Consider the following 20974-nt stretch of genomic DNA (forward strand, 5'->3'; position numbering starts at 1 on the left):
CTACAACATACTGGACTTAAGGAATCAATACTGTGGCCAGAACTAAAGCATGCTGTACTTTCTAAACCCCAAATGACACAACAATGAACATAAACAGAATGGAGATGAGCAGACTAAATGTTTAACTCTGAAAAGGAGTAACAAGTCACAGCTGTCTACTGTTAGCCTTTCAGATCCAATAGCTGTGACCGTATTTCCTCTCCCCAAACTGGGTTGTGCCCTGTTAAAGATGCATCCCTCATAAATTTATCAATTAAAAAATAGCCCCAAATCTCATAAATATTGATTGTCAATTCCATTTAATAATGTATTTGTTCCCCGAATGATTTCACTGAGGTGAGATCAACACATCTAAATATGTGACCCAAATAATTGGCACCAAGCTGGATGTGAGTGATGACTTTGAGCCCAAAATAACTCGGAGGGTTTAAATCCTCTTTGGGCTGCTCATTTTGAGGCTAAACACATTTTTAAAAATGGAGGAATGGGGTGACACTAAAGTATTACTCATAAAATGAAGAAAAGGATGTTCGAGTCGGAGTAGAAACATATGAGACGTAGGAAAAGGGATTGCGGTGAACCTACAGTGGCAGAGTTATTTTGGCAGAATGAATTGCGTTACCATAGAAATACATAGAATGGTACAAAAAGACTCTTAGTTTGAGATATTTGATTCTCCTACAAAAGGTAACATTGTGTGATTTGCCCTCCTGCTGTTGTGAAACGCTAATGACAAGTACCAGAGGGCTACTTCTTCAGACTGCACTGTGCCATTCATGACTCTTAAATCAGCACACAAAATTTAAATACTGTAACGTCAAACGAGTGCGAATAGCAGTAGCACAGTGGACGCATTGTTAGCACGTCTGCTCTCTCAGTGCTGAGGTTTGGGGTTCAAATCTCAGCGCCACCCTATGTTGGTGGGGATTGCATTATCATTTTGTACTTGTTCCAGATACTCTGGCTTCTTCCCACATGAATTTATTCCAAAAACACGCATGTTTGGCTAATTAAAAACTGAACCATCCATAGGTGTGAATGTGAAGAATCGGTTGTCTAGACGCCTTGCGAATGGGTGGAGAGTGGTCCAGGGTGTACCGTGCCTCTCATCCAAAATCAGATGGGACATGCTCCAGCGCACTTCTAACCCAGATGAGGACTAGCACTACAGAAAATGAATGGATGTAGTGGTAGCAGCATCTTCGTAAATGCCAACAAGGGCTTTAATGACTGTGAGCTTGCCAATGCAACTAACCCGAATGAGTATTAGCAATTTGGAATCCAATACCAAACAACAGTTGTGCGATAAACTGCGTTCCATCTTTGTAAATCCAGAATAAAAATCTTTTATAGAGTGGATAGAGTAAAGCTACAGTTGGCTCAAAGTGCGGCAACATCAGTGCAGACCTTTTTCCCATATTTCAATTCAGATAGCATCATTTGATGATTTTTTTTTTTTAATGAATTTATTCTTTAAAACCTAGATTTGCATGCTCACAGATGACCATAATGTAGAACAGCAGGCACATTCCAATTATCCAATTATTTATGAACTGTGTGCCATGTTTCAACAAAGCAACCAGGTTCCAATCGTAAGGTCGTCAAACACACAAAATTTGAATGTGATCCAAATCACTCTGTGACTTGTGTTCTGCACACACACACACACACGCACACACACACACACACGCACACACACACACACACGCACACACACACACACACGCACACACACACACACACGCACACACACACACACACGCACACACACACACACACGCACACACACACACACACGCACACACACACACACACGCACACACACACACACACGCACACACACACACACACGCACACACACACACACACGCACACACACACACACACGCACACACACACACACACGCACACACACACACACACGCACACACACACACACACGCACACACACACACACACGCACACACACACACACACGCACACACACACACACACGCACACACACACACACACGCACACACACACACACACGCACACACACACACACACGCACACACACACACACACGCACACACACACACACACGCACACACACACACACACGCACACACACACACACACGCACACACACACACACACGCACACACACACACACACGCACACACACACACACACGCACACACACACACACACGCACACACACACACACACGCACACACACACACACACGCACACACACACACACACGCACACACACACACACACGCACACACACACACACACGCACACACACACACACACGCACACACACACACACACGCACACACACACACACACGCACGCACGCACACACGAAACTGTCAATCGAATTATAATTTGGCTTCCATGGAAACATTTGGAGCATAACAAATCATTGCAACTTGTTTTCAAGAACAAGGACTTTAAAATGAAAGAATGATCGCAGCTGAGGCTTTGATGGATTTACCTCTAATCTTTGCACCATCTCCCGGATGTCTTCTCCGCAGTTGTCATGGGCAGACAACATGACACACTCCCCGCGCTCGTAGAAGATCTTTATACTCATAATCCCTGAGGTCCATCCAATGACATCGCGACAAGAGCAGTTGAAAACGACATTTTTTGATTCCTCCTCAATGAGCACAATGAACTCGTTGGATATGCCGAGCAAGCAGTCCACATCCAACGACTGGCCAAAGTCGCGGGCCCGAACGCTCCACGTGATGGCTCCAACACTGAGCACATGTGCATCCTTCCTGGGTTTCACTTTCTCCTTCTTCTTGGCCCCGAGGTTAATGAAGCTGAATTTGACAGCAGAGTCAATCGTAGCAGTGCTAACAAAGTTTTCCGCCAGGTCCTTCAGGTACTCCTGCCGCGTACGGGTCGCCATGGCTCGGAATTTCTCTGACTTATGCGCTGCATTTTCTCCATTTATGACTTTGGCAAGCAGGAAGTCCCTAAAAACTGCAGACTTTGGGAAGGTCACAGACTTCGGAATCGGGGGGCCAAATGGCGGCACATCTTTTGACCTGGACACGGCAACACTGGAAAACAAACATGAAATGAATGCTTGAACTCAATTGCTAACATAAAAAGCATTTTTGAAATGTGGAAATGATATCACTGTGAGACATAGTACAGTTCATTTTAATCTTCCTCAGTCAACAAATGCTGAGATTTTATGTTAACTTCAAAATCACACAGAAATGATTTTTGTTTTTCCTCATAATTTCCAGGTGTCATGATAACAACTGTATCATTATTGAGCAGATCAAAAGACTCACTTATTATTCTTCTACTGTCAAGTAGCTACTAAGAAGTCACAGCAGGAAACAGAACAACCAGTAGAAAATGATCATTACGCTTACAAATGAATCGGCATTAGAAAAGGTGGCATGAAGACATTCAGGCAAAGCCAATCAAAGGACAAACACGCCTACTTTGTCTTGAGGATATTTAATTGCCTCTCATTCCAAAGTACAATCGCTGCAATTATTGGTTGATTTGACACATTGTCACACACACTGCTCACTTAAAAGATAGCTTTCAAGGAGGCACAGAGGCACGCTTGTTTCATTTACCTGTAGCAGACATTATCAGTGCACGGATTGTGGACTTTGACGATGACAAATACATGCTGGAAATGAGAACGGATGCTCTTTGGTGTAAAAGGAAGGGCCCCGGGTTCCTGGAACACGATGGTGACGATATCATTGCCAATGTGCCTTTTCCGCAATAACTAAAGACAAGATAACAAGGAAGTTTAATACAGGGGGGGGATGACACATTCAGTAATAAGATAGGCAGTCTTTATTTAACGATCTTCATATGACTTTAGTTTCTTTTAAACTTCGAATGTGAGCTCTATTCACAAAAGGATTAGCACAGTGAGTCGAGGACTTTAGGATAAAGAACGTCGGTTCCCAAAGCCTAATTTAAACCTCGTTTGTTGAATTGTGAACCGATTTTCAGTATTAAGTCAATTTAGATAAAGCTGAAATAGAGCTTTAAATCGAGTGACTCAACTTTGTAACATACAATAAGAAACCAAAATCACGAGTGTCTGAAGGCCTCTTCCTGTTTATTCATGTCAACACAGAAATGTGTGTAACAACTCAATTTGTGGACCTTTACGATTGTAGAATTATGGCACCAATGGTTGTCCAGCAACAGCTACAATCATTCAATTTCTCTTGTTAGTGTAGACGGGCAGGTCTTGCTCCTGGGGATGCATTGATTAAAATCCTACTCTGAGGTACCGTTGCCATGGCAATACTCAGAGTTTCAACTGATAGGTCGTTAGTGTGGCAAAATGATCTAGCGGGGGGAATGGGGAACGCCTGGCAGGAGTAAGAATGAAGCTATCCAAACATGAAGCTGCTTAGAGACTAAAGCGTCAAATTGGTTGGCAATATAGACACACCAAACTGACGATTGCGGTGTCCACTGACCTGTTGTCTGTTGTTGGGTGTGTAGGGGAGCATGGTGGAGACATGAAACATTAGCTCGTAGTCCTTGTAGGTGGTATAGAGAGAATGTGTGCCTGTGGAATCCGCTGGAATAAACACAAAAACAATTCAGTCTTAAAAACAGTGGAATTGCATTCAGATTAGAAACAGGAATTCTGGCCTTGAGGTAAAATAGACTCACTTCATCGATTATTTCCATATATCCATATTTTATGTTATCATTGGCCAGAGAATGAACTCACTTTGAAAATTCTGAAAATTCCGCTGCCATGTTGAACAGCATTAAGCTGCCCCAAGAATAAACCAAACGCTGCCATTTGCCTCAATTGCATCACGGCACCACTTATCACTTAAAATGCTTCTTGATGAACATCTGATTGCTACACCAATTCCTAATTCAGATGTAAAAGTAAATACCCTTTCTTTACACCATCCAACATGAGTGCCTTGTCTTACTTTTGTTATCGAGCTGCGCTCTGTACTTGGCGAAGCCTTTGAGGCGAACTCTCTGGCCCAAAAGATCCAGGAACTCCTCCAGTGCTGGTCCAGCGCTCTCGTTGTTGTACATCTCTTCTTCTGAGCTTTGGCCCGCCTTACAATACAGTACGCCCACCTTGTGCTGGAAACTTAACTGGAAAGAGAGGGATACGCACTCAGAGAGTCAGTAGAACTTCATGTTGCGGCTGCGTAGCATACAATACACTCGTGCATGCTCTGCATGATGCACTCAAACGGCCGAGAGTGCCCACTCGTCATGTCACAGCTAATGCGATGGCTTTCATAACCTAGAAAAGATCTGAATGCCTGCTTTGTAAAGGAAAGCTATGGCATCACACGGGCTACATGCAGACCATAAATCTTAACCCAATTAATAGGTACTGTGCATATGCAGTGCTTAATAACGATGTGCATTAAAACTAGGAGATTCAAGCTACATCGTGTCATGCCTTTCAAGTTAGTTGATCCCTCTTGAGAGCTTATTTAGACTAATATTGTCATATTTATCCTCATGGTACCGTTTGGCTTGGGTAAAATACGTGTCTAAATGGCAAAGTCTTGCTGACAGAGTCAAAATATAAGACTACAGTTAGTTTTGTGTTGACTGCGGGTATTATTACCGGCACTGGCCAGGTCAAAATGACATGTGGAGCCCTCTCCACCAGCATCACTTTTGAATGGCTCACTGCTCTTTGAACCTGGCCAAAACAAAGAGTCAAAGGGGAAGTAAAATAAATAACCGCCTGCCTCAGTATTTGGCACCTGTTGCCCGCATCTTCACTTGAACTTGCGGGGTCAACCACTCTTTCCATTAAAAAAAAAAAGGGTTGTTGTGGATGTGAAAAGTAATGGCAACAAAGTAGAATTGCTTTTCTCCTCCCTTACAGGTCATCGGCTCCTGGTGTACTGCTGACACCGTTGTCATGGTGATTTTCTCTATCAGGCAATCTGCTGCGCACTAAAGTGGCAGCACTGACAGAAGGCTATTATACCATGTCAAGCAGTGGCAATGGCAAGATGAAGTTCCGGCCTTTGGGAAAGAAAAATACATTTATTGGGATCACATCACCTTTAACTCTTGTTCAGACATTGGCCGATAGCAAGGACAATTACGTTTACGTGGTGGGATTTGGTCAGCGCTTGAAAAGTGCAAACACAAGTGCACCGGTAAGGCTCCTGGGATCCAGCTCATACTACACTATACTTTCCAATAGATTTTCCTGAAGTGGTTCCAACTCATGAAACACTGTAAGACGAAACAAATCTCCAAGGTCCATCTCCCTCAACAGTATACAACCACAAAAATAGAAAGACACATTATTTTTTTAGGCACATTAAGAATGACAGAGGGACTTGTGCCGAACAAATGAGGGGGCATTCGTTTTATGAATCCTCATGTTTAAATATGATGGCAGGTGCTCGATTTTCTTAAGGGGCGGGAAGCACAAAAAATAGCAGCCTCAATAGATATATTGCGTTGTTGAACCGGTGAACAAATCTCATTTAAGTCTATTATATGTCAGGATGCTGCTCAAGGATGAGTGGAAGCTATCTATCTGATCAAAAAGGAATTTCAGATGACCTTGTATCTGTGGTACTAATATTTCAAAAAGATATGAATTGAAGATGGCAATAAATAATGACAAGAATTCTATTTTCTTCTGTAACACCAAGATGCTAGTTCCAGTCTTGTTCCCATCCGTCCTTGTTAAAATTAAATATACAATGTTTGAGTTTATGTAACATAAAAATAAAAGGGTTTTGTCATTTTCCAGATGGAGGCAACAGATATTTTATGAATATATGAATAGCTTACTTTAGAATATAATTTACGACAGACAATCTAAAATCATATCCCAAAATATCTAACAGGCTAATGCATTTTCCAGTCCATCTGCGCACATGTACAATACATTTACGTTTGACCTCCTTTTTCATCCTGGCAACTGAACGTGCTGCTTTGAGGGATTTTCTGTCAGCACGACTGAACATGTAAATACTGTTAAGGCCTTCTCTCACGAGCCAGGCAAACACACCTAGTATAATCTGATAGACATACAAAAATCTCCCCCCAAAAATAACTGTTCCGCACAATCCACTGTGCATTCATGTACAAAAAAATTAAAGACTGTAAAAGTTGGAGTCTTTCCTGTAATATTGCTGAGTTGCTTAAAATCCAGTTTGCTTGCCTTGTTAAACATTTACACAAAGATCATTTTAATGATCAAAGCAAGAGTGTACAGTGATCCCTCGCTACTTCGCGGTTCGTTTATCGCGGGTTCAGTGCATTGTGGATTTTTTCAAACATATAAAAAATTATTATTTTTTTTGTTTTTGTTTTTGTTTTTTCAACATATACATGAAGTACAGTACTGTATATGTTGCTCTATGTGACTCGCTGTTGTTTTGCAGCTTCTCACGGACCGTTTGTGGACTTTAAAAAAAATATTTTTTATTTTTTTTTACCTGTTTATGTTAATTGGACGCTACTTCGCGGATTTTCGTTTATCGCGGGTGGTTTTGGTCCCCATTAACCTCGATAAACGAGGGATTACTGTATACAAATAAAGATGCTAAAGCTAAAAGTGGTCACTTTTACAATTGACTCCTGTTTACACTCTAGCGAGAAGAAAAAAATCATATACGAGAGGGAAATGCCACTCTCATCGCCATTTTAAGAGGCTGTCCCCTGACATTTGGAAAGAAAGCTTATTGCTAACATATATAATTCCAATGATAAGGAGCCATATCTCTAATAGGCAGACAAACAAGCGCAATGCTGCTTAATCCCTGCACACCTCTTCCTGTCCATTGTGCCTAAGACATGTCTTGTTCTTATCACTAAAAGACCACTCACATCTTGATAATATCAGGGGACATCCTGCACCATTTCTCCAAAATACCCCATCACAAGCACAGACGGCGTGAAAGGGGTAACTTCAAATCAGGTTATCAGAGTAAAAATAATAAATGCAGGAACCACACATTTAAGATTTATATTATTTTAAAGTGTGATCTTTGCCGCCTTCGATCTCCACCATGTCTGAAAGTTCCCTCAACGGCATTGAGTTGGGGAAACAATGGCATTGACAGTTGATAAATATTGTTAGCCCAATATGGTCAACTGCACAAGTGGATTGGGATTTTAGGAATTCATGTGTTTGGGTCAGCGTAAACATACATATATACACATACATACATGCATGCACGCATACACACACACACACACACACACACACACACACACACACACACACACACACACACACACACACACACACACACACACACAGAGAGAGAGAGAGAGAGAGAGAGAGAGAGAGAGAGAGAGAGAGAGAGCATGCAGCTTTCGTGTCCTTTTTAGTTTAACCTCGTTCTGCACAGCCATTACAGCTTCTGTTTTATGGGTTCGACATTCTGTTATGACATTCCATGCCTGTGTTGTTAATAATGAATGCTGAGATGCTCCCAGAACGTCCCCCAACATATCAAATTATTTGGAAGACTTCTTTTCATACAAGCATGTTCTCTTGAATGAGATCACCGACTAAACACGTTTGCACTTACCCCTTGTTCATCCAACTTGAGTAGCTGTTCCGGTACTTTAGGGGAGTTGATTGCCAACCTCAAGCATTGGATATTGAGCTCCGGGATTACGTATTCAAGTACTTCCTTCAGCGGCAACCCACGAGCCGTCCCATGTCGCGCTGTGGATGGGATTGCATCTTCCAGAATGGCTCCTCGAAGGGTGGTCAACTGTCAGGATAGAGATGGAAACGGCTCAACAATTACACTCTATAGACTGGACACAATATTGGGGACACCTAATCAATAAGAGGGGAGGAATAGTATATAAACAGATGTATTTTTGATGCAGTCAAGTTATATTTGACATCACTGTTAAGTGCAACCCCCAAACCGCCGCTCACCCATTTTTAATATGCTTATATCTATATTTTATAATGTGTATTTATTTATATACTTTTTGTTCTTCTACTTCTCCCTTTCATAATTTTGCTTCTGTATATTTGGAATTTCTCCATTGTGAGACAAATAAAGGTTTTATCTTATCTTAAAAATGAACTGTGGCCGCTGATAGCACCTTGAATTGAACTTCAGTTACACTGGCAGTTTGCTCCGTCTATACGTCCTACTCACAAAGGATATTGCGCTAATGATATACCAGTGCAAACACGCCCACAAAGTTTGACATCTGTGTATTCTGCTCCTGAAGTCCCCCTGGTTGCAATAAGCCACACATGACAAAGTAACTGTTGGCTTTGTGTCACTGTGGCAGAACAATGGCAATTAGGAAGAGAGAGATGACATTTTCGGAACGCGAGCTTGGGGTCCTGACTTAGGAGGTGCGAATAGGACTGTCAGAAAACAGTAAGCAGTCATCACCAAAAATGGCATGCACATCTGTACTTATACCCAAATAAATCTCTGACAATATCAAAAGTATCGGCTCAATATTTTAGAGGTAATGGACATTAATGTTTTCCTCATGAGGCGACATTAAGCTGCCAATGGAGAGGAAGGTGATGAAGATTCATTTCATGTCCATAAAATATAAAATGTTGGTGTGATCATTTGAAAATGTGGGTGACCAGTCAACAGCAAATCAGAGCGATCGCATGTGACGTGCAAAGGATGCCTGGGCTGAACAGCCGTCTTTCATGGCCTGAAATTATTTTGTCGACGAGGGAATTTTGGACGGCATGTCGGAGCAGTCTTCACATTGGTCAGATGGTGCAGGTTGCAATTAGTATCCTCGCGCAAAATGAGGCCATACACCCACGGCGGATGGTGTACTATGCAGAATGCGTGATCTGGATGTGGGGAGCTGCCTGGCATGACGATTCTCTGTGCTACTACTGCCATGATCAGGCTTCAACAGAGAAGTTTCGACCAGCTTTCTTTAGAGGTTATTTGCATCACTCAAACTGCATGAAGCTGGTGTTAGTGAATTAAAGGTTGTTTCTCAATGAGGCTCATTTGCATTGAGGTGAGCAATTTCCCCCCCAAATATATGCATATTATCTCATTTAAATACATGTACATACCGCCGGCGCACCAAGACACGTTCTGCTTGGCAGCGCCGTTAAGAGTAGCATTCCACAATCTGCGCCTGCTTTGTGAATCAGATGCCGAATGAATCCGTTTGCTCCATTTTTACCGGTTAGCTCCACGCAAAAGCCATGCAATCCATTCGTGACTTAGGCCCATATTCTTCAATCAATACCAGTTTGTCCATTTCAATCAAAACTGAGCATGACTATCTTTTTAAAGACATAATTTTTGTATTGGCTCTCTGTCTCTGTATCGTCATACAGGTGTATCTAAAGTTGTGACCCGAAAACTATTAGGGTGAGGTCTCTGTGTGCTATCCTTCCAAGTAGGTCAGTATATCTGGAACACAATGATTTGATGATGGCTTGAAACATTTTGTACCAATATTAAAATGGGTACGCTCATGCGAGCTGTTGCGAGATCCGGTTCTAATCCAATTTCATGATATGCCGTGCTGATTCAGGGCAATGGCTCATTCCAGCTCCAGTGGGCAGCATTACCATCTCCCATTGTAAATAATGAAAATAGTCTAACTGAACACTGCATAGTAAGTGGTATTTTAGTGGTACGGCCATTAATGTGCCGGTAATGGTTGAAGCAAACAGCTTTAAAGTGCGCTGCCGGTAACGACGTGTTGTTGCTTGGAACATTACAGACACATTTACACCTATGAATCCCCACTCCGAACTGCACGGCCTGCGGACTTAGATGTCAGCAGTCAATGGTTGCCTGAGAGAGAGGCATGCTGAAAAGTAGAGTACTTAACAGCAAGCGAGAGTGGGACACAGCGGCAAGCAACGCCGGGGCTTAATGATAGGATCCCATGCAAATAGACGCTCCACTGGTTCGGGAGTTAAAACTGCGTGCTACATGCAGGGGTCGCATGACCCAGATACATTGTTTTATCGAGGGAGTGTCGCCTAAACCTAAATGTGGTCCTGGATATCAGTGACATTTCTTTGCCTGACACATCTGTTACACCTGAATTATTCATCGGCTGAGACCACCAAGCATCTATCAGTGAGAGAGTTCTTGAACCACCAGGGACCATGTGAGAGAAAGCATTCCAGTTTGTGGATTAATGACATTGTGTGAGCATGGGTGAGGGAGCGCGTGCAAGCAAGGCCAGTGGCAAAGTGACAGCATCTGCAAGACGGACTAACTGAGCCATGACTGACATAGAACCAAAGGACGCATTTGGGTGTTTAATGTAGATTTGGGGAGCGTGAGCTTCCCCTTCTTTTCATGGTCAGTGAAGCGTTTCTGCACACTTACAGCCTTGTCACAAAAGAAGCCGTAATAACGCACTAAGTAAGGGTGTCGAGCAAGGCGGCCGGTTTGTTTGGCATGGCAGCAACGAGGCTCGGTCCGGAGAGACCTGCTGCTTACTATCATTACTCAAGACCACACTGTCCCGCCTCTAAGATGAAATACAGTCTATTCTTATGTTGAAGAAAAAGGAGAAAAAAAAATATATAGGCAGAAGCTGGCAACAGGGCCATCTTGACAATGTGTTAAAATTCACATTTTGGTAGGTTATCATGAATTAAAAACAGACTCACATTAGAACTTGCATTTAATTATAAAGGAAGATGCATCCTCCATTTGTTTATGATACTCCATCCATCCAATTTCTAATCCGCTCATCTTCACAAGGGTGGCAGGCGTGCTGGAGCCTATCCCAGCTGTCTTCTGTAGTAGGCGGGGTACACCCTGAACTGGTTACCAGCCAATCGCAGGGCACACACAGACGAACAACCATTCGCGCTTACACTCACAATTTCGAGTGTTCCATTAACCTGCTATGTGTGTTTTTGAATGTGGGAGGAAACCGGAGAACCTGGAGAAAACCCACGCCTGCACGGGGAAAACATGCAAACTCGACACAGGAAGGCTGGAGCCGGAATTGAACCCTGCACCTTTGCACTGTCAGGCGGATGTGCTAACCAGTCGCCCACCGGGCCGCCTTGTTTGTGATACTAAATAGTAAATTTCATTAACCAATCAGGTGTATGTTGCTCCAAAAATTTTAACTCTCCCCAATGCCATGGAAAAAAAGTCAGAGCTGCTAAATGTCATTTATGTTTGGGTGGATACAATAAACAAACCAATGCTGCAATCCTCATCAAGCATTTCTTTTTTTTATTTATTTTTTTTTATTTTTATTTATTGTTTTTTTTTTAGTAGCATTCAATAATCACTTTGTCTTCAATCGAGGTAGTACAGCAACAGTATTTTTTGAATCTAAAATAGATTGACTTCACCATATGAAAAAAGCGGTATCAACTCAGGTAGGTGCTTTGATCACACATGGTTACACTCTCTCTGTGTCACCTCTGTAGACCAGCGGTTTCATTTCATCTGAGAACACCCTTGTACCACCTGAATAATCGCATTGACTTGAACGTGTGCTGAAGGCAATGTGGGGAATAACATTTAAAAGCAAGTCCAGAAGACAAGTCAATACTCTTACAGGAAATAGGTGTCTCTACCATGGATCTGTAACTGTTCAAGACCGATTTATGACACTAAGCAGGACAGAAAGATCAAACATCAGAGCATTATGTTTACCTGACTGGTTCGGAAGGTGACTCGATAGTTGTACTGCATTCCATCTTTCTCCTTTCCGTCATCCAGCCGCTCCCTGCGGATGCTGACTGCTACAGGTCCCAGATGGTCGTCTACACCAAAATAGTTTTGATGCTCTGGAGACACATTTAAAAAAAAAAAAAAAGACCAAAATAATCTCAACAGTTCAGCGTTGGCATGTATTCCAGACCTTTCTTAAGCATCTGTGAAGACTTCTTTGGCAGCTGATCAAAAGATAAAACCTCCGTTTTTGCGTTGACACAATATTTATTGATGTAAAAGGTTTGAACTTTAAAAGTCAATACAATACATCTTTGTTGATGTAGCACTTTCACAGAAGCTGCAACTGTAACAAAGAGCTTCACAGAACAAAACAATTATACAACAGGACACATCACCTAAAACAGTGGTTCTTAACCTTGTTAGAGGTACAACCAGTTCAAATGCATATTCACCGAACCCTTCATTAGTGAAAATAAAAGTTTGATTCTTTTTTTTTTTTTTTTTTTACAAATTCAAGACAGAAAAAATGTATTTATTAAAACCAGAAAAAAGTAAATAAAATTTAACCTCCATGGCAGAGGCTCCGTCGAACCCCAGAGACCGATTCGCCGAACCCCTGGGGTTCGATCGAACCCAGGTTAATTATCAATGACCTAAAACATTGGACAACATTGATTCATTGAAATTGATATAAAAAAATAGGTACTCTTGAATTTAATGTTTTAAAAGAAATAATAACACTAACAATAAAAATGAAAAATAGAGCTGGAACAGACTGGATCTAGATGGATTTTCATTTAAGACTGTAGGAGTTTGGTGAGTCCAGGTTATATTATTGTTTTACCTCTGGAATTGATGAAGCAAAAGAAAATGAAGGATTCTGTGGTCCATGCCCATGATAAGATTCCTTCTGATGGTTTGCGCAAATGCCTCTTAAATGCACAGCTCCATATCATTTTTGTATTGCACGTTTAATCATGAATAATACATATGTATTGAGTTAACACTTGTTAGGGATGGAACGGTCTGTAAGGCATGAGGTCAAATGCTGGTAGAAAGCCAAGCCGCATGTGATTACTAATGGTGTCAACTGCAGCTGAGTTTTTTTTTTCTTTGTCAACACTTTTCCGTAACATGTCACTGGCTCACATCACTTGCTGTTGACAAAATGCCAAAGGTTACACAATGGATGGCTTGGGTTGTCATGTCAAATAACACCTCAAGTTTGTCTTCGTCTTCTTCCTGGCACCTTGCACATGCAATGCACAAGCCACTTCAGCATCAAATGTGTCTCTCTCTCTTTCTCTCTCTCTCTCTCTCTCTCTCTCTCTCTCTCTCTCTCTCTCTCTCTCTCTCTCTCTCTCTCTGTGCTAAAAACACAATGTTGTATAAAGAGTTTATTCGTTTAATGTCTTCCGATATACAAGATGTGACCACCAGGAGCCTGGCTTTTGACTATATGGATAAACACTGTTCATTCGGGCAGTCTTGGGGAATACCATTCCTGCTGATGCAAATATGGCTTCAAGCAATCAGTGAGATCAATGTTCAGCAGGCCAGATTGAGTCCACGTCATGCTTGTGTGAAAGTGCATCTTTGTTTGTGCATGACTGTGTGTCTGTCTGAGGTGATGACAGACTTGTCTCTCCAGTAAAACACCTCATAAAAAGGGCAAGGGCTACAGTCAGAAACTGTGAAAAAGTGTCACCTTTACAAAAAGAGATGGGCAAGAAAAGCAAAGTGACAGCTGCATGTGCTACTTCAGCTCGACACACTATGCAGTATGCGGCGGCCTGAATTACCAGAGCGGTCAAACACTTGAAACAGAACCATTTGGAGAGTGAGGAACGGAAGGAGCCTTTCATAGTCAACGATTATCCGAGGAAGTTCAATGGTACAGCCAAACATACAGTAATAGTCTTATTAACCTTGCCAGGAGGGCTTTGAGTGAAGTTCCAAACTGACACTCTGAGTTTAATTGAAAAGCAGAGCACTTTTTTTGTGGACATTCAGGCATCTGCCAGTGTTAAAAGGTGAAACAGCTGTTTTCTGTGTGGCTTAAGGTTGGGAAATTCAATCCGTGAGCGCAGTCAAACCTAAGACAGTGGGAAAACGGATATGGATATAATGATGTGATGGGTTGGGCTGGCATGGGTATTTACAGCCATACTCACAGGTGGTTTAATGGGGACATCGGGGACCTCGGTGTGGTTTCACTGACCCCATACTTTCATAGGAAGGGTCCTCACAGCCAACTGCCCCCCTTGGGAACAGCTGCAACACAGGCTCTCACTCACCTCTTACTTCAGACATGACTAATCACAGCTTCTTAGCAACGTTGAGCACAATGTCCACAGAGGACATGACCGCTCCTTCTCAGGGAAGGGAAATATACTTCCATGTACCCAACACAAGCCAGCTATTGTTCTAGTCCTAATATACAGTATAAGATAATAAGATATCTGATATGATGAGCTAAGGCTGCTCCAGTGGAGAACTTGCTTTCCCACTGCATGGGTGTTTTCCTCAAGGAAATATATTCCAAGGAGTTGTTTTTTTTTAATGCTATTATTGTTGCAGATGCAGCACAGTCTTTGAATAATGATCACTTTACTTGTATTTGCTGTAACACAATCATGTCAAATTAAAAACTTTCACGAGAGCGTATTAAGCATCCTGAAATAGATATTAGCTTGCAAAACTAAGTTCTGCCACCTCAGAAATGGCAGCGTTCCATCTGTCGCTCGCATGCTATGCTTAGAATATTGTCTCAATTTTTACCTCGCTGTGAGCCGGCAGCCACTTGACAGGCTAATATCAAAATTGTATTTTGCTCTGCAGGTCAGGTCAGGTCATTGTTGGTCTAGAATGTGTCCGTTTACCTAATTCTGCCTATGTGTTTGTGTTTTTTAACACAATTCTATGAGGTCAAAACACAGTTTCATAGGGTAAGAATATTATATACATGAAAGTGCTTTTGTTAAGAAAAACAGCATCTGGTAAAATGATAGACTGTGTTACAAGACTTGTAGCGATACTGGCAGGCAAATGTCGATAAAAATGTCTTACCTTTTCCATAGAAGAACTTGTGGTAGTAGTAAGCACCAAGGTCAATGTGCTCAATGATGTAGCGCTTGACCTTCTCTCTATGGATGGGCTGGCTTTCTCGAGGCACCTCGAGTACAGAGACGCCGGCATTGGTGCAGTGGGAACTCAGCGAGGATTCAAAGGAGCAGCTCTCTGATAGTCCGCTATAGTTGGCACTGTTGGCTCTGGAAAGTGAAATCTTTCTCTCGCCTTCACCTCCAATCTCGTTGCGAAAGTGCGGGCAGCCCAACACGAGGCTATTGCTCTTTCCGTCCCCCTCGTCAGCATCCAAGTTCTCCTTTGGGTTCAAGTCTTCCCTGCTGCCTAGTGGTGACTCAAAAAAGGCAGAATTTCCACTACTACATCCTATAACTCCAGCATCTGGTCCTGGTCCCGGTAGAGCACTGGCCCCAACACTGGACAAGCCTCCAGCGGAAGCAGCTGAAGCTCCAGTAGTGGTGTTTTTCCTCTGGCTCAGGTTAGCTCGGCTTGCAACAGCTTCACTAATGTTAAAAAGAACGCTCTGAACGTCATAATGAGCAAAGCATTTTTGAAAGCTGAGTGGTCTACGGTCATCCTCCAGAGAGAGTCTCAAAGCATCGCTTTCACTCTTAATTGTCCGCAATTTCCGAAACAAAGATGTTTCGGATGACTCTGACTTAAGACGCCTCATGAATGACTTCTCCCTTTCTCTGCTGTAGAGGAGAGCGCTGTCTATATAGTCGTAGCCTGGAATTGTGACAAACTCCCCCCTGGCAATCTGGGCTGCTGTTTGTAAACTGGGGGAGAGGGAGGCATCACAGCGCAACAACTCTGGAAAACCCAGGGGTGGTACACTGCGGTGGTCCATGGAATCCACTCTGTAGCCTTTGAGCATGGTAAAAAAGCCGTCCCCACTTAAACCTTGGCGGTCAATAGAGGATGTACTTCCATATTCACGATGTAAAGAGGCGCCGGTGTTCGGATTGACAGCTGTCTGGTCGACTACGTCTTCAGAATCAATGTCGCTGATTGTGACATCGCTGTTGCTGCGTTGACGAATAGGGTGAAGGCCTTTCAATGGTGAGTGGCTAAGGAGGTCACTCATTGTATACTTCACATCAGAGTAGTCTACCTCCAAACACCCAGTTTCATCTTGCGCAGTTAATTCCACAGTATGGTCCTGTTGGCCGTTCTGAAATATTGGTATCACACTCTGATAGTTTGGTGATGGCCGTCCATCCCATCCATCTTTTCTTGGTGGCCATTCTGTTACCCTGGCCCTGACGCCCATTTTAGGCATGGCTGGATTACCATTTATTTTGCCGGGACCTTCAAGCTTGCCCTGCATGTTGGAGCCTGGTGGTCCCATGCTACCATTGAGGGTTTTAAGTTTTCTGCTAAATAACTCCTCTGACTGCATGCCTCTATGGTATTCTTCTGGGCTTCCCACGACTCCCACAAGGTTTGATTTGTTATCCGTCACCGGGTTCAAAATGCTCATATCTTGCAAGCAGACTCCTTGAAGAGCGGACTTCCAGGACCCTTCTTCATGATATCACTTGGTGTGCTCAATGATGAATGAAGGAGGAGGGGCCTCTTTTTTGAGATGCCGTTGTCATACCTCTCGAAAGGCCACTGGCACAACAATTGACAAACATCAATTGGATGTGAAGGACAAGCGTCTGAGGAGTTTCGAGGCACTGCAGAGTGGAACCTTTTCTCACAGCCTGCCGCCAACTCAGAACGACAGCTGGAAGAAGTGGACCTAAAGTAAAGAGGACAGAACCACAGAGCGAAAAATTAACACATACAGCTTCTGCGCTACCACATATTTAACATCATTGTGCAAAAATTGGGGTGAAGCAGATCCTGTTTTTTTCTGGTGCAGCTTATAAGGACCTAAAGTGTTTGCATGCTGTTCTGTTTGGATAATACGTCGGATTAAATTGGGACGTCTTTGTGCAAAACAAGGAGAAAAGTAGATCCTGCTCATTATGATACAGCTAACTGCGTTGACCTAAAGTTTTTGCACACTGGTAACGTTGGATTAAATCAAGGGTTGTATTGGTTTTAGAAGTTGATAGTGTATAGTATAGGACCAAATGTATCTGATTGGAGTGTTTGAGAGGACTTGGTTCAATTATGGCCTGGTAACTAAACAGATGTATATCGTCTTGCCCAATAAGTAACAGGAGGCGATGAAGCGAATTGCAGTAACAGGAGGCAGATGTTCAGCTACATGTTTACATGTACAAAGATCTGATACTGCCTGCAGGATCAAACATGCAAACTATATAGCAGGGATATTTTTGCATATTGTAACAGTTTTCATCCAGTTTTGCTGGTTGAAAAAAAACCAAGACCCCGTGAGTTAAATTGAACATGGTAAATGTTATAAACAGAAATACCTGTATATTGTGAGACAAAATTCCTCACGTCCCTGTGTGAGCATAAACTCTCAAGAAAAGTTTATCCTATCTTTCCCCTTTCAGCTAACTAAGAGAATAAACAAAAGGGACATTGATGACGTTTGAATTAAACAGTCTCGTAAAATAGTGAATCGGCTGCAATTACATTACGGCTCTCCCTCTTAATACTATTTGCCAGCTCATTTATGTCCGCTTCTCCTGTTTCGATTTGTAGTGGCTGGTGCCCATCCCAGCTGACTACATCGCAGGCAATTGTGAATGAGGCATTGAGTAAGGAACAGACCCCATACCAGCTGTGTGAACATCAGCTGTGTTCCACAAGACTGCAAATGGCCCCACACAAAAGCTGCAGTATATGTATCTGTAATTTGTCATTGAACCACTGAATGGGATCATTAAAGAGACAGCATAATCACGTAAAGCTGACAAAAATAGAACTTTGACAGCACCTACTGTTATCCTTTATACACTGGAAAAAATGGTGTATTGAATTTACTCGTTTATTTCGGCAAGTGGGTGCACACAATAAAACCTTTGGGATCCAGTACGTCTTTTAGGTAAATTATTCATCTACTGAAAGTATGTAGAGTATCGAAATCCAGATGATTCTATTGTGGGCAGCCACTTGACAAGATACAAGTTTCAGTCTATTCTTCAATACTTCAGGCGTTTTAGAGATCCTCGGGGGAGGACGTTCTGTGAAAACATTCATCAGACAGCACAAAGTGAAAGTTCTTAAAGAGGACAACACCACAGTTTGTCACCACAGACTTTCTATGTTGACCTAAATGATATTGTCCTGTTCTGTGGGGCTTGTGTGGGTTATTTCTTCCAGCACCACAATCCAAAATAGATAAGATTATAAAATACACGATGTTATGTTCTTGGGTTTAAACTTGAGTTTGTTCCGAACTGCAAAAATTGTCATGTAAAAGGGTTTTGAGGGTGACACGGGTCCTTGAGTAATTCAAGTAACTGGATATCAAGGTCCCAAAACTTTACTTTGCTTTCTTGACTGTTTATGTTTTTCTGTCATACTACCATTAAGTAGAGAGACACTGTTTTGGAATGAAAATATGGCTCAGATCTAATAATAATCAACATTTAAGCATGTCTGTCCACTTTAGCCAAATGCAGTAGACGTGTGATCCCAGTTTAACAAATAATTACAAGAAAATAGTCAAGCAAATGTGTTCTATCGGCTTGCCTTGCTTTAAATGGCTTTGTTTACAATTACCAAATGGCCGGTGCTATTTAACACAGACAGTGTGTCATGTGCCAGCAATTTGCAACACACAAAAAAAAAAAGAAAGACTGGTCTGGGAAATCTGTCTGTTGCTAACTGATGAATAACAAACTATATAGTCAACAATGCCAAAGGCGCTGGTTAAGGTAGAGGAAGTGATTAAACTGCTTTTGTTCTTTCTATAAAATAAATAAATAAATAAATAAAAGATATTCTTCCAATTTCTAAGAGTCAAAGACAGTCACACAATAAGCCAGTAATAACACAAATGTATTCCAATACTAACATGTAAAAGATTAGAACGGCAATCACAAATACAACCATATTGTGCAGCAAACACACAGTCTCTAGGAAATCTGGAGCTATTTTCACGTCCTGAAAAGAAAAACAAATCAGGCTACTATTACACAACAACAACAAAACAAAAAAAAAGAAATGCAGAGCTGCCCCAATACTGTCGTGTCACACTGACACATTCAACTGTACAAATACCTAGATCAATGGTAACACGACAACAGAGGCATTTTACTGACACACACACACACACACACACACACACACACACACACACACACACACACACACACACACAAACTAATTTCTAGGAATATTTTATAAATATACGTATATATATATATATGGGGGGGGGGATTTACGCCTCTGTTAAGCAGTTATAAACATGGTTATATGGCTAGCACCCTCCTAAATATTGTCAAGCGCAAAAATAAAAAACGTGACTTAAAATGCAAAATGAGGAGTACGGAGCAGCAGGGCGTAGTCATGAGTTACCGTATTTTCCGGACTATAAGTCGCAGTTTTTTTCATAGTTTGGCCGGGGGTGCGATTTATACTCTGGAGCGATGTATGTGTGAAATTATTAACACATAATTATGTCGTTTCACATGTTATTTTCACAAGAGGGCGCTCTCAGTCTGTGTTGATAAATCGACGATAAGTCTGACGTAAGTGACGTAGAAGAGGAAGCGGCGCATCGTCTACCTCCCGAGTTGGGGGAGTTGTTTAAAAGTGACACAGAGGATGAAGATTTCATTGAATTTAGTGATTTGGAGTGAAACTGATAGTTTGGTAAACTTGTTAGCATGTTCTTTATGCTAGAGTTAGCTGAATAACTCTTAATATGTTACGTCGTTACTGACATTATCACGCATGTCAGTCATGTAACGTTAGTTTACCGTACACTTATTCAGCCTGTTGTTCTCTATTTTATTTTTATTTCAAATTGCGTTTCAAGATGACATGTATGTTTTTGGTGTTGGATTTTATCAAATAAATTTAATAATAATAATAATAATACATTTTATTTATAAGCGCCTTTCAAAATACCCAAGGACACTTTACAATCAAAGAGCAATAAAACCACAGATAAAATTATAAATAATAAAAGCGATGAGTTTAAACTGTATATGCAATTTTAAATAGGTGGGTTTTAAGATGAGTTTTGAATATAGGAAGAGAGTCAATATTTCGGATGTCGGGTGGGAGCGAGTTCCAGAGTTTGGGGGCAGAGCGGCTGAAAGCTCTGCACCCCATCGTGCTGCGACGTGCCGAGGGTCCACAAT

The 20974-nt window shown here is 41.9% G+C and overlaps 1 protein-coding gene across 4 annotated transcripts in view; it reads right to left on the reverse strand.

The window, feature by feature from the left end:
* LOC109516240 (signal-induced proliferation-associated 1-like protein 2) overlaps positions 1–20974 on the reverse strand; it is an 81220-nt gene that overhangs the window by 28946 nt on the left and 31300 nt on the right. For all 4 annotated transcript variants that reach the window (XM_019870620.1, XM_019870618.1, XM_019870619.1 and 1 more), the window contains exons 2-8: positions 15720–17484; positions 12630–12763; positions 8553–8741; positions 4944–5118; positions 4470–4573; positions 3600–3757; positions 2486–3062 (exon numbers count right to left, since the gene is read on the reverse strand). In XM_019870620.1, coding sequence (XP_019726179.1) covers positions 2486–3062; positions 3600–3757; positions 4470–4573; positions 4944–5118; positions 8553–8741; positions 12630–12763; positions 15720–17220 — 2838 coding nt within the window. In that variant the 5' untranslated portion in view covers positions 17221–17484. The remainder of the gene's footprint in view (positions 1–2485; positions 3063–3599; positions 3758–4469; positions 4574–4943; positions 5119–8552; positions 8742–12629; positions 12764–15719; positions 17485–20974) is intronic.

Source organism: Hippocampus comes, unplaced genomic scaffold, assembly GCF_001891065.2.
Source record: "Hippocampus comes isolate QL1 unplaced genomic scaffold, H_comes_QL1_v1.1 scaffold76, whole genome shotgun sequence".
In the NCBI taxonomy this organism is placed as follows: domain Eukaryota; kingdom Metazoa; phylum Chordata; class Actinopteri; order Syngnathiformes; family Syngnathidae; genus Hippocampus; species Hippocampus comes.